At 35.6% G+C, this 15614-nt stretch overlaps 1 protein-coding gene across 1 annotated transcript in view; it reads left to right on the top strand.

Moving 5' to 3' along the window:
• IQCM (IQ motif containing M) overlaps nt 1-15614 on the top strand; it is a 371477-nt gene that overhangs the window by 109314 nt on the left and 246549 nt on the right. The window contains 1 exon segment of the mRNA XM_068541959.1: nt 7710-7718. Coding sequence (XP_068398060.1) covers nt 7710-7718 — 9 coding nt within the window.

Genomic DNA, 15614 nt, shown 5'->3' with positions numbered 1-15614 from the left:
TTTTACATCTCCTATGTGTTCTGCTCTGTATGTGAATGTGTCTGTCTCATTTTTCTTTTCTTTCCTCTTTTTATATCATGAATTATTTTTCTTTTCGACTTGTGATTTGTATTAGTGTTCTTGGGCTGCCATAACAAAATACCACAGACTGGGTGGCTTAAACAACAGAGATTTATTTCTCAAAGTCCTGAAGGCTGGAAGTCCAAAATCAAGGTGCCAGTACAGCTGTTTTCTCCTGGGGCCTCTCTCTCCTTGGCTAGCAGAAAGCTGCCTCCTTGCTGTGTCCTCACGTGGCCTTTCCACTGTGTGTTTCTAGTGTCTCCCTCTCTTCTTATAAGGATGCTGGTCATATTGGATTAGTGCCTTACCCTTATGACCTCATTTAACCTAATTACCTCTCTAAGGGTCGCATCTCCAAATACAGTCACACTGGGGCTTAAGGAGTCATATGAATTGTGGGGAGACACAGTTCAGTCCATACACCATTAGACAGCTGATAACAATTATTTTTCTTATCTACTGGATAGTTCGTTATCTAGTATTTTTAAAAATCTTGAGTTTTTATATTTTTTCTGTAAACCAAAACTTTTGAATTACGTAATATTTAACTTCTGCTGCTAAATTCTTTGTGAGTAAATATACTAAAACTAAATCATTGCATCCCTGTTTTAGATAAGGACATTATACAAACATTATTACGGAAAATTATATGAATTTAGATGAGGAAATTATATGAATATTGTTTAGTGAAATTCAAAGTCTTCGTAATCTACTATTTTCAGAACATAGTAATTAATTACAGAATAGACAGTTACCTCCAGCTAATTGGATGTATATTGCTAATTCATACATGTCCTTAGCAAAAGTAACACCCATAGAAGGCTGTTTTCATTTTCCAGTAAAGGTGAATAAATGAACTACTGCTTACCCTGTTTTACACTAATAATTTAGAGATTGCTCCTAGCTGTGTGAAGAAGTACATTTAAACATATTTCTTTGGGGAATAAGTTGGGCAAGAGTAGACATGACTGTGGAGAGCTCCAGATGCAAGACTGGGAGTGTTTACTCATTGCCCACGGGGGAATTAGGAGTACAAGGAGCTACTAACCATGGCTTTGGCATAATAGATGGTGCTTTGGGTATGTGTACCTGTCTAAAGAAACTTGGGGTGGACTAGAGTGGAGACTGGGTGAGCATTAATAGGCCTTTTGCCTCAGTCCAGTTAGAGGTTTATCTTACTCTTGCAAACCCACTATTTTGTGGGCGGGGTGTGAATGGGTAAGAGGGGATAAGATTCAAACCTTCAGATTTCTTTCCTGCAGCTCACTGCCTCTTTAATTTTCACCATTGAAAGTCTAATTTATTTATTTATTTATTTATTAAGGATTCCCCTTTCATTTATCCTTTAAAATAATAGCAGTACTAGAAGGGATCAAATACCAAGTTCTAAGTTAATCTTTTTTGCCATTTTTTTTATTGTGGTAAAATACACATAACATAAAATTTACCATTTTAACATTTTAAGTGTACAGTTTGGTGGCGTTAAGTACACCCACATTGCTGTGTAACTATTACCACCATCCATCTCCAGAACCTTTTTATCTTTCCAAACTAAAACTCTGTACCCAGTAAACACTAATTCCTTGTTCTTCCTTCCCCACCATCCTCTGGCAACAAGTATTTTACTTTTTCTTTTGTGACTGGCTCATCTCACTTATAATGTCTTCAAGGTTCATCCATGCTGTAGCATGTGTCAGAATTTCCTTCTTTTTAAAAAAGGCTGAATATATTCTATTGAATATATATGCCATATTTTGTTTATCCATTCATCTGTTGGTGGACACTTGGATTACTTCCACCATTTGGATATTGTGAATAACGCCACTATGAACAAGGGTGTAGAACTATTGTTTGAGCCCTTTCTTTTGCTTCTTTTGGATATATACCCAGAAGTGGAATTGCTGGACCATATTGTATTCCTATGTTTAATATTTTGAGGAATCATCATATTATTCTGCAGAGTGGTTGCACCATTTTACATTCCCTCCAGCAATGCACAAGTGCTCCAATTTCTCCACATTTTCATCAGCACTTACTATATTTCTGTTTTCTTAATAGCCAGCCTAATGGGTGTGAAGTGTTAAGTAATCTTGATGTGAGTTTGTTCAATCAGGTCCAGAAGACAAAAGTAACTAGGAAAGTTGAGAATGTAGAAAGAAGGTTGCATTGTTAAAAGAGGAAAGAAGACAGGGTGCAGAAAACCCTGTATTTGATTTTGTAGGAGGAGAGAAAAATATAACACATTTTGCTTTCAAAACGTTCTCTATAGCTTAGCTACTCTTATCAAAATTTTAATTTGCTCAAATAAGAAAGTCACTGTGGATATGATTTCTTTAGGCTAAAAGAAAATATCCCTTTTAAGCCAGAGTTTCTGTTTTCTTTTTGAAGTATTTTGAATCCTATATGTTTTTAGTTCTAATTAAATAACAATAATTTATATGTCTTTAGTTTTAATGTTTCATTTCTGCAACTGCAGACTTATCATATTAGAATTGTATTCAAATTCCCAGTTATTTTAAACAGTGGCAGATAGCCCCCTAAAACTTCTTTACATGAAGTTAAAGAAACTGCATTCCTAAGAAAAACTTACTAATTCTACTTTTTATGATCTCTGAAGTCCTGAGACATTTATAGCCTTAATTATCTTGAAAGATAATATTTATCCAAAGTAAGTGAGCACCTGTGAATATGATCCCTTGCATAACATAAAAATGTAGTATTACATTTCAATAATATAGGAAAGTCTCCAACTTTGTTGTTGCAATTTCATTTCATAACTCTTCTTTACAAGGTTTGCTAACTTTATGATAATGTATGAAGCACTCTGGAAACCCACAACCTGAAGGACTGTAGGTGTGAAAAACAACTTTGGTATTTATCAAAATTCTGAGGTGCAAAAATTAGTATCAATAGTGCTCTTAAAAAAGCTAGGATAGTGCTTCCCTGGTGGCGCAGTGGTTGAGAATCTGCCTGCCAATGCAGGGGAGACGGGTTCGAGCCCTGGTCTGGGAAGATCCCACATGCCGCAGAGCAACTAGGCCCGTGAGCCACAACTACTGAGCCTGTGCGTCTGGAGCCTGTGCTCCGCAACAAGAGAGGCCACGACAGTGAGAGGCCCACGCACCGCGATGAAGAGTGGCCCCCACTCGCTGCAACTGGAGAAAGCCCTCGCACAGAAACGAAGACCCAACACAGCCAAAAATAAATAAATAAATAAATAAATAAATAAATAAATAAATAAATAAATAAATAAATTTTAAAAAGCTAGGATAAAAGCAAATATTGACAGAAATTTGTGTAAGAAGTTAATTTCTATCTAATATTTATAAACATATAGAGTAAAAACTTTTATTCATTAGTCATCAGTAAGGCAAAACTCTCTTCAGTGAGTGGCTAAGTCACGACTCTGTTGCAGTGGCTCTGGGATCAGAATGTTCCCTGAAGGGAACTCTGCCATTTGGTGACCCCTAGAATGAGGATGAGATGACAAGCAAGGGACTGCCCAAGCATGCATGCTTGCGTACTTATTGTGGTGGTGACAGGGTTCAGGGATGGAGGAGCAGAGGGGAAAGAACAGTTGTGGTTGTCTGAATGGGAGAGCAGAGTGCATTTCAGGAAGTGAAAGAAGTTGAGTGTGGCAAAAGTATAGCATTCAAGAGGGCAAGTGACAAGAAATTAAACTGAAAATTTAAGCACGTTCCATCGTCATGAAGTGCCTTCCTTGTAGGAAGACAATTGATCCCTTTATTTTCTTAATCTTGGATGGAAAGAATTTGCCTAACCTTGACACTAGGAAGTAAGGGATTACAAGGAAATAGAAGTTGGTTTAATAACTAGTTGCATTATACATTGTTTCGTGTTTCAAAGAATGCACTGTGAGTCCTCTGGGCATCTGGACCTCCCTCCTTTCAAGGAGAACAAGTCCTATATGAGAGAAGAAACCAAGAGTCACTTGTCCTGTTTTTAAACATACTTACAGATTCAGCTTAAAAACAAAACAAAAAATTATTAGTTTTGCAGAAACATATTTTTAGAAATGAAAAAAGAAATTTCATATATAACATTATGCTTCACATTAGCTTAATTTTGACCATGAAATGGGTTGACTAGATTTTAATGAAATTTCTTATCACTCTTCTCTGGAGAATTTTCTTGAGCCATTTTGGGAAAAGAAAACTGTAAGAATCTAGGGGGATATTCTTCTCTTAACTTGGAAATTTAGATATTTTTGTGTGATTCTTTACCAAATTGTGCTGTCAGAAGACTGTGGGCATTCACTTGATTTTAGTACATAATAAAAAATAGTAAATTAACTTTTAATATGTAAAATATCTTTGCTCATTTTTTCCTCCTCCATCACACTTTCTTCTCTCTGCTCTTTTCCTTCCCTCCTCCACACATTTGAGAGGTATTGTAATCATTTTCATACTCATGATTTTCTCCTCTTGTGGGCTGCATTTGATAAAAAATGTCATCTGATTTGATTTTCTGATATTTTGAAGAATTAACACAATTCATTATGACTATTAAATTTAAAATTTCTATTTATTCAAATGATTTCCTAAATTTTTAAAAATCGTTTTGGGTATCAATGAAATTACATTTTGAAAATTCTGTTCCTACAGAATTAGGCTTGGGTTTAATTTAAGCCTTGAGTTAACTACATGACTATGATTTTTTGACATACTGAAGAGCATTCCAACAGTTTACTCTGATCTTTTAATTTGTTTGTTTTGGTACTATTACAAGTAGTGATGTCTAATGCTGTACACTATCTTCAAACTTCACATTTTAATTTTGAAATGCATATTTATTTTCCTATGAAATATAAAATTTTGAGTCTTTGTGAAAGAATGATATATTTATTTTGATATATACATATATGTAAAACTATTTTTTTTAACATATATAGTTGCAGTTAAAACCCCACATTTTAATAGTTATATTGCCTTGCAGCAGTATTATCTGAGCCTGATATTTTTATATCATATAGTTTATATGGGCCTAGGTAATTTATAATCATCATTTATTTTATTTTTATTAAATCTTTCCTTCTAGATAAAAATTTCAACTGTTGCCTTAGTTAAAGTACTTTTTGGGAAAAATAAAGAGGTACACCATTGCAGAATTCCTTTAGCAATAAATAGGTTAAGATGTATAGTAACAATAAATTGGTCAAAACATATATATTTAAAACTATTCTCACAAAGTTTTAAAAGAAAACACTCTTGGTGATTGCAAGATTTGGATTGTCATGTTACTTAGGCTTACCAATGTACCATAATTTAAACGGCTCACAGTACCATTTATACTAAATAATATTCAAAAGTGAAAGGTTAGGTAAATAAACAGGATAATTTTAAATTTGTATTTTTGGATCAATATATTTTTATAGAGAAAAATCTTGATCTATACTTCTCTTTTCTTTTATCATAAAAGACCACTGGATTTTTAGTTTAGTAAGTAACTTCACAATCTTTCTTTACTGTAGAAGCCAAAAGATTCAATCAAATTCTGTCAATCATGTTGCCCCTTTATTCTGAGATGTCCTCGTGTGGGAAAGGTATTTGAGTGACACTAGGCCCATGGGCATTAGTAATAGTGCTCGTCGTAGTTCTAGTTTTATAATTATCTCCAGTCAACATGCACATTCTTTCTGAGATAAGCTGGAGTGTGATTGTTACCAAAACCTGGATGAAAGAATGAAAAGCTGGATGCAAAGAACATTGGAGCAGATATTAGGTTAAGGGAGTGAACAGACTGTGCCTACCCTGGGGAATCCCCCCACCCCCACCCTTCTGGGAAGCTAGGTACGCTTGTTCTCTAGGAAAGGGAACATTAACTAAATTTCTTAAAAAGTAATGAAAGAGAACAAACTGTAAAAAGGCAGCCAAAAAAGGCAAACATCTGTTACTGAACATGTCTCACTTGACTTCCTTTTAATGTTCTTAGGAATAAATTTATGAACTAGGAAAGGTTCAGCACTAATTAGCTTGTTTTCATCAAACAAAATGCACCAGACATGGATGTTGAATATGAATGAAAACTTCAGTAGTAATAATAAGTAGGCATAGAAAGTGCCAGGAGACATAGAAAGTGCCAGGAGACATAAACATCCTGGGTTATGGCCACAGGCTTTGGATAATGCTATGGCTGTTAATATTGCATTGACTTAGATTTGTTGTGATATGCTTTTTTAAATGATCAGAAAAAAATGTCTGAAAAGTCAAGTGTATTCATTAAACAGTAGATGGATTAGGTGCAAAATTTTCTCTTCAATTATACACATTTAGGCTAATGAGATGTGAGAATGAATTGGAATAACAAATACAGAAGTACTCAAAGGCAAAGTTTTTTAGTAAGAGCAGCAGCAGTGGTGATAGCTGTAGCTTGTCGTAGGTGTGGAGATCCATGCTTTATTCAAAACTCTTGGGACCAGCGATATTTGGGAATCAGAAAATTCCAAACTTTAGAAAGGTAAGAAGATAAGTAGATCTGTAATCAAACCTGTAATCAAAGCATGGTAATGTTTTGTAGTAAAGCATAAGAATATTCTCATTAAGTGGGAGATACAGGCTACTATATAGGTCATTTGTTGGTTGGTTCTGGTCAGGTTTTGCCACCAAAGGTTAGGTGAGTTAAATTCTCCCCTCCATATGTGTTATGAAAAATTTGTTGGTTTTCAAAGCTTTCTGGATTTCTGAGTTACAAATAAGGAATTATAGGCTTATAGTAGTAATAGTGATAGCAAAAGTAATAGTAGTGGTGGTCATAGTAGATAAAGGTGATGGGGAAGATAAGGAGATAAGGACAGACACACACACACACACACACACACACAAATATATATACACACTGTGAAAATAAATAAAGGGAACCTCATTTAAAATGGAGCCATGCAGCCTGAGGGGGAACTCTCACGTGTATACCACTCTTTGCACTTGCATAACCAGCAGGAAGAAGGAAGGTGAGAATTGTTTTGACAAGGGAAGACATTAATCACACGGGAATTTTATCTCCTGCTTTTCAGAAAAAGAAGGAACGTCCCCCACAACCTCAGGCTCTTGCTCTTCTCCAATGAACTTTTGTTCAAAACAACCCTTCTTAATTTCCTCCTAACACCTACTCAAAGCAAGACCCCTCTCCTTTATTCTTCAGAGTTGCCTGTGATTCACCATAGCGTGTCTGTCCGAAATTGCAATTCTCTGCTATTCCCGAATAAACCCATTTTGTGGGTAAAATAACTGGCTATTTTATTTTTAAGGTTGAAAACATACACATACACACACGCATTATTAGTTCTATAAGGAAAATACCATGATCGTATATTCATTGTTCTTGATACTTGATGCAAGACATGTCCTGGAATTAATTGCAGAACGTCCATGTTTATGTGATTCCCAATAGCAGAATCAGGCAGATGTGATTATATATCTCTGATAGATGCTACTCCCTGTGATTGTTCTTCCCTGAATCCCACCTAAAGGAGCACCACTACTTTTATTTTTTCATAGTGCATCATGAATCTCTTTACTGGTTTATTACTGGCCTTCCTCACTAAATGTAGGTTCCATAAGGCTGAGGACGTTTTAGATCACCAGTGCAACCCCAGTGTCTAGAATGGTTTCTGTCATAAACTAGAGGTTTAGAAAATATTTGTTGAATAAATGAATAATAAGCTATTTGACATTTCCCCAAGTGGAACACATAAGAGACTCAAGGTTCCAAAGCAGTGAAAAACACAACCATGATAATATTATTAGGAAGAGGAAAAAGAAAAAAAGATGATTTAAGGATGTTGCATAAATTTTGCTCTAATTTTTTTTTTTTTTTTTTCTGTATTGACTGAAAGAGTTGTACGATCCTTAATTCTTTGTCCTGAAATGGACTTTTTGGCCCATTCCTCTTCTCTGGAATCCGTGGCCATTCTCATTTTGTCACGCAGTTCTCCTGTTGGGTTCTTTTTTTCTTTTTTCTAACCTCCTCCAACAGTCTTATTAGAAGATCCCTTTGAGTCTGCAGACAGGATGGGTTTCATTGGCTGTCTGGAGAGGACCAAACAAATCCATCCCAAGGGCACAAACTCAAAACTCTGAGTTGTAGGAGATCTGGTGATGAAGACTAAGTTGCAGATAGTGAGATCTGGTTGGTAGTAATCAGGAGGCCACACACACTCCCATTCAGTTGTTGTGTTAGGAGAGTATCAGAGGATGACGATCCTCTCAGCCACACAGGGCTGCTTCAGGGCTCTGTCTGCGGTGATTGATTCCTAATCTGACTCCAGTTGTATCCTTGAACCAGACACATAGGACAACTTTTAAACTCAAATTATTTTAGGTCTTTGTGTTCTTCCTTCTCTGTTCTCCCTATACTGTTACTACATAATTATGACCATCCTATAAAGCCTTTAACATTTGCTTTTTACCACGTGTTAAAATAGTTTTTATAAATATGCTCGTAATACCTATATTCTGAAGGAAACCCAGATGAGCCAAAAATGAGAAAATCAACCATACTTATTACAGCAACAATGCTTTATAACCTTATATTTTTCACTCAAAAATATATTCTGAGCATCTTTTCTTATTAACATATTTTCTTTAATATTAAATAACTCATTTTTGGTTATCTTGGTAATTGACAATGCTTTAATGGAATGCAGTGCATTATATTTGTAGTTAAATGTTGGTGCATATTCTAAATTTCTTTAGGATAAATTCCTTGTAGTGGAGTTGCTGGTATGCTTCCCCCTTTTGCTTTGTTTTTTATTATATATTGTTAATTTGTCCTCCAAAGAAGTGTTGGTTTTGGATTTTCACATAGATTTCCACTGCTTCTTATTCCTCAAAAACAAAAGTACCCAAAGAAAAAGCAAAGCAATAACCAACTAAAATTAGATAATTCTCTGCAGGTTTAGTTAGGCCCTTCCGACTCCATGGGTCAATAGCGTTGTTATCATCCAGGAACTTGTTAAAAATTTTGCTTTCAGGACCCACCCCAAATGTATTGAATCAGAATCTGTATTTGAATAAGATCAGTAGTGACTTATAAGCATATAAAAGTTTGAGAAACACTGTTTTAGACAATTCCCCATAATATTTTGCCTTTTAAGTGAGCTTTTGATAAGTAGTGACAGTCTATACAATGTAATCTTTTTCCTGACAAATACCTGAGGTACAGATACTCTATGCTGAATTTAGTCATGTGGTGGGATAGGAATGTGGTTTATTGTGAATGTTGATGAGTGAGATTATAACCGATCAAAGATATCAGAAACACATTTTCAAATAATGAAATAGAACTACAGTGAATGTCAAAATTGGCCTGGGAAAATATGCCAGCTATTTTGATAATAGAGCTTTCACCCAAATAAAATAATCTGGACAATTTCAATAAGCTGATATATCATCCAAGTATATCCTGAGTCTCTAGGAATTAGATCTTAGTGATTTATAAGAACATAAAGTTTGATAAGCACTGTTTTACGTAATTCCCCATAAACATGCTCCAAACAAGGGGAAATAGTCAAGTTGTAGTTAGCAGGCTGGGGCAGCTTTTGACCACCCCCGCCATGCATCTGATTGGCTGTTCTAAATCCCATTATGATTAAGTCCTACTGACTCCCTACAAAATCATTGGAGGTTTTCTAAAAGAAATGAGTGGAAAACAAAATTGCTGAGTGCCAATCAATTAAAAATCTAATGTAAACTCTAATGCTGTCTTTGTTCACTGTATTCTGACTATTTTCATAGATTAAAAATCTTCTACCTGTATTACCAATTTCATCTTCTGGATAGAGTAGTGTATTGAGTCTGAATCCCAGTCACCTCCTACTTGTGTAATCAAGGTAAAGATATTAAACTTCTCAACTTCCTAAGGAAAAGTGAGAATTAAAGTATCTATTTTGCAGAGTCTTGGTGAAGCTTGAAGAACATGAACATAAAGCAGATAGTAGGTTCTAATTATTAGTTATAACAATTTATTAGTTCTGGGATGCAGTTCCAAATCTAGCACATAGTATATAAATCTTATGATGATAACCAAACTCACTATTTACAATGGTCTTACAGTTAAATAAATCCCAAACAAATGCACGAATGAAAAGGATTGAATTCAAAAGTTTAAAATTCTATCCAGTTTATAACCGAATTGTTTAATAATAAATTAATTACCTGGGAGGGTATGTTAAATACAAAGGGAGAAACATATTCAGAATCAAATAAGCGCCTTACATTCATTTGAGCATCAACTTCAATATCAATATGAACACAAGCACATTAAAATGTCCCCAAATTGTAAAACATGAACTCATTTCCTCATTTTGTTGTTTTAATTCTAGCTGATAAAAAAAAATTAATCATATGTATTTATAGATTCATACACTTAAAATTTCAGAATAAGACAACTCATTCCTGGCAGCAGCTGTTCCATTGCTTGGCATTCTTGAATTTTGAAGTTTCCAAGAACACACACAAACCACAGGAGAGATTTGGAGCCATGTAACCTCCTAGTAAGTTTTGATATATTGAATACTTGGGAAACCCACAGATTCCCAAGATCTTTTCATTCTTTTCTTTCTTGGGGGACAGACACTCATCTTAAACTCAAGGAATTTTTCTACCACACTATTTTTAAAATTTGTATTGTTTTATGTATCAATTATACAAAACAGTGTATTATTCATATACGTATCTATTTATAGCTCTATAGCTTAAAGAATAACACTAAAACAAATACCTATAAAACTTAGGGAACAGAACTCATTGTGTCTTTTCTTTCCCTTCATATCCTGAAGAAACCAGTCTCCTTAATTTTATGTTGATTGTTCCCTTTATAATTTAGCACATCTACACACATCTCTATTTAGTATTTGCTTACTTTTACTTGTTTTTCACGTTATGTGTGTGGAATTATAATGTCTTCTCTCTCTCTTTGCCCAGAAATATATTTTTTTAAAAATAAATTTATTTATTTATTTATTTTTGGCTGAGTTGGGTCTTTGTTGCTGCACGTGGGCTTTCACTAGTTGCAGTGAGCGGGGGCTACTCTTCGTTACAGTGCGCGGGCTTCTCATTGCTGGCTTCTCTTGTTGCGGAGCACGGGCTCTAGGCACGTGGGCTTCAGCAGCTGTGGCACGCGGGCTCTAGAGCTGCAGGGTCAGTAGTTGTGGTGCACGGGCTTAGCTGCTCCGCAGCATATGGGATCTTCCCGGACCAGGGCTCGAACCCATGTGCCCTGCATTGGCAGGCAGATTCTTAACCACTGTGCCACCAGGGAAGTCTCAGCAATGTATTTTTGAGAGCCATCAATCTTCATAAATGTTGATCTGTGGCCCCGTGGTTCATTCATTTTCATGGATGCACAACATCCCATTGAATGATTACACTACAATTTAATTATCCTTTCTATTGCTGAGAGATATTTGCCTTTTTAAAAAGTTATGTCCTATTATGAACAATTCTGCTACATTCTTTTACAAGTGTTAGGTGCAAGAGTTTCTCTAGGGTAAGAATTCCCAGCATCAATATGAACCTGCATCCTGTTGCATCGAGAATGGGTTATATAGATGCCAGAATATTGATCCCTTCAGCCTGGGCAGTAGGAACTCCATAACTGATTATTAACTGCCTGAATAAGTGATTGCCTGTAGGCACAAGCAGCCTGGAGTAGACTGGCTGTGCTGGCCAGTGGGCGTATGTTCAGTGTTACCAGGCAATATAGAGAACAGTTTTCCACTCCTAGAAGCAGTTTATGAGAGTCTGCATTGCTTCATATGCTTGGCAACACTTAATATGTCAAACTTTTAACCTTTTCCAATTTGGAAGATATGAAATATTTCTTTGTGATTTTAATTTGCATTTCCCTAATGACAAATCAGGCTGAGAATTTTTTTTTCACATATTTCTAGGCCACCATTATTTCTTTTTTTTGAACATCATGCAGTTGTATTTTCAAAAATGTATTTAGATGCATTTATACCCCTTCTGTTCTGTGCTCTCTATTTGTTCTTTCTATTTTGCCCTTTTATTCTCTTTTGCTCCTTTGTCTTTTTTGGAAATTGATTGACATATTTTCCCCTCTTGTTCCATTTTTCCTAGTACTAGTTTTCCTTGTACTAGTTTTGTACTAGTACATTGTACAAACTAGCATTGTACTAGTTTTCCTTGTACTCGTTTGACCTTTATGTTCTTCTTTTACTTTTTATAAGTGGTTAACCTATGGATTTTAATACATGCTTTTAACTTAAAGTATATTTATCCTTTTCCCACCTCATATAGAAATCTTAGATTGCCTTAACTACCAGAGTTTAATTCTCTCTTATTATTTTCACTATTTTTAACTTCACAAATTAGAAACCGTTATTTTGTTTTTTACTTCCTTGTCTGTTTAGGTTTACCTACATGCTTACCAATTTTTTTTTACCTGCCCTTATATCTAGCATCACAGGCTATAGGATGATTTTCCTTCTTGAATTACATCCTTTAGAAGTACCTTTAGTAAGGGTCAGATGGCAGAAAACTTACATTTATATTTATTTTTTCCTCCTCAATAATACATTGTGAGAATCTTGAAGTTATCTTTCCCCTGTTTTCTGGCTGCCAGTGTTGCTGTTGAAAAATAAGATGTTTGTCCAGTTGTCTTTCCTTTGTGAGTAATCTCTCTTCTCTACTTCTAAGGACTTCTTTTCGTTGTTCTGCTGTTTTATTATGAGATGTGTAAGTGTGATTTTCTTTTTATTCTGCTTGGTTTTTGTTTGGCTTCCTAACTATGAAAGTCAGTGTCTTTCAGCATTCTGGAAAAAAATCTCTGTCACTATCTCTTTAAATGCTTTTTTTCTTCCACTTTTTCTTTATAAGCTCTGATTAAAACTTTTTATAAAACTCTCCTTACACATATGTTGTCTTCCATTTAATTGTCACTCTTTGTCTTTTTCCCCACTTTTTCACATTTGCCATCTCTTTGTCTCTTATTGCTATATCTGGGTCTTTTTTTCCCTCCTGATTCCTCTTTTATGTGTTTTCTTTTTGTGTGTCCATTCTTTTTTTTTTTTTGCTACTCACTGAGTTTCCAATTATTTCAATTATTTTTCATTTTTAGAACAGTTGGTTGTTATTTTTCAAATCAGCTTGGTCAGCTTTGCAAATTTTTGGTTACTTTAATAATATATACCTCTAAACATATAGAAATGGAAGCTCACTCTTATTTTATATTCTGTATACCTTAGTTTCAGTACTGAGTCTTTGAGTTTCTGAATGTGTAGTTTGTTGTTTCTTCTGATACTTTGATTGCTTATTTTCTTATGTTTTATGATTTTCTGACTGTGAGCTCATTTTTCGTGGTATTTTATTGTGAGAATTCTTTGAATCCTGAATTTAAACTGCATTCTTCTAAAACTGATTGATGTTAGCTTTTTTTAAATTTTTTTTTTATAATTTTTTTTTTAAATTTATTTATTATTTTTTTTTAATTTTTGGCTGTGTTGGGTCTTTGTTTCTGTGCGAGGGCTTTCTCTAGTTGTGGCAAGCGGGGGCCACTCTTCATCGCGGTGCGCAGGCCTCTCACTATCGCGGCCTCTCTTGTTGCGGAGCACAGGCTCCAGACGCGCAGGCTCAGTAATTGTGGCTCACGGGCCCAGCCGCTCCACGGCATGTGGGATCCTCCCAGACCAGGGCTCAAACCCGTGTCCCCTGCACTGGCAGGCAGACTCTCAACCACTGCACCACCAGGGAAGCCCGATATTAGCTTTTACCAGGTACTCTTTTAGTGCACTACCAACCTGGGACCACTTTATTCTTAATTTTTTGCTTTTCTTTGGCAGGGGGTGTTTAGGGAATTGCACATAGTGTGAAGTCAGGCCCCAAATCTGTATGAATGAAGTCTTGTCCTGAAAAATTCCTAGGAATGACTTTTTCTCCTCTCCACCCAGAGGCAAGGCCATGACAGACAAGTGGTCTCATGGTATCTCTTTCTCTTTCTGTTTCTACTTCCTTCTTTCTCTCCCCAGGGGAATTTTAAAATCCTGGTTTATATTCTAAGGATATTGCACTTCCAGTACCTAGGTTTTATGAGAGGTGTTCTCAGCTCTGATATTCCTTCATGCTCTGGGTTCCAGTGTTTGTCTCCCAACTGCAGGGCACGGAGCTCATTAAAACCCAGGCTCTAGGTTGTCTAAAATTTCCATGCCATCCCCAAGGCTAAGACAGGCTCCAGAACTCATACAACAGTAAATTCAACATTCTCGTTGTTTTCTACCAGAAAAGAATTCTATTACTTTCCCTTCATTTCAGCTATGCATTTAAAATATATTTGATTTTTCTTTTTAGAATGTGTGGTAGTATTATGCTGTGATTTGTTGCTATGAACATGCTCCTGGAAGCAACAGCCCTGTTAACATCTTTTACAAATAGGTTCCAACCCTCAGAGGGACTTACACTGGGATGTATAGTTCTCTATCCAGCTCCCTTTTTCTCATCAGTCTTTGTATTGCCTCCTATGTGATCCTTAAATTGCTAAATATCAAAGAGTTTTGATTTCCCTTGGAGGTTAAAGAAATTTTATCTAGTGACTGGTAAAGGAAAAACCTATGTTTTGTTGGGCCACCTCCCTCAGTCTTTCCTAATTTGAAAGTTGAATGGCCTTTTGAGGCCATGGCTATTACAGAGTGACCAGCATTACCTATGGTATTCCCTCCACTTCTCTTAAGAAATGTAAAAGAAATACCACACTTGAGAACACCTTCACAATGGGGCTTCTGTGGCTCCACAAGAAGATTTTGAGAAACTATGGGTTTCCTGGGCCTATCACAACTTCCTGGGTGTGGCTCTATGGCTGGAAAACCCTTCTGTGGTTTGTATGTGTTCTCTAAAATATAACAATGTAAAGATAATGACTTGTGGAAAATTCCAAAATGATGTGTTTGGTGCCTTCTGGTTCTGCATGTGTGCAAGTTACTGACAGTTTTCTTTTTAAAACATTTCTTATACAAGAAGCAGTAGCAGTACAGGGAATGCAACTCACTGCTATTTCACAGAATGTGCTGGTGACATGCCTGACTTCTGCTGGGGAAACACAAGTTTCAAGCCTGGCAGAAAAAGCTTTTCAGTTTATTTCACATGTTTTAATGTGTAATTTTTAATTTTATATGTATATGCTATCAGTGATTTTCTCTTCACAGTTATCTAATTTTAAAGAAACCTTTCATTTACCTTGAATGGTGTGTTTACATATGCTTCTGGTAGGGTCACAAAGCTGTTTAAAACTATGAAAATTTCTTGCTACTTAGAAAATCCCCTTTAACCACATTTTAGGGTAAGTATTGGAGGTGTAATGTGCCAATTATAGAGTACCTTGTTATTGCAAACATATTGCAGAATTTCACACTAATAGTAGTAATATAGAAGTATGGCTAGCATTATGATGTGAAGTGAAAGGCTTTCTTCCATATTTCATCTCTGGTTAATCAATGCAAGAATTTAATCATCAAACTATGAGAGAAATTAGCAGCATTGTCAAAAGGAAAAAATAAATTCCAGATGAGATTTGGAAAGAAGGGG

The sequence above is a fragment of the Eschrichtius robustus genome, chromosome 4 (genome assembly GCF_028021215.1).
Source record: "Eschrichtius robustus isolate mEscRob2 chromosome 4, mEscRob2.pri, whole genome shotgun sequence".
Classification (NCBI taxonomy): Eukaryota; Metazoa; Chordata; class Mammalia; order Artiodactyla; family Eschrichtiidae; genus Eschrichtius; species Eschrichtius robustus.
The sequence above is the reverse complement of the archived record's forward strand: the minus strand, read 5'-3'. Positions and strand labels throughout refer to the sequence as shown.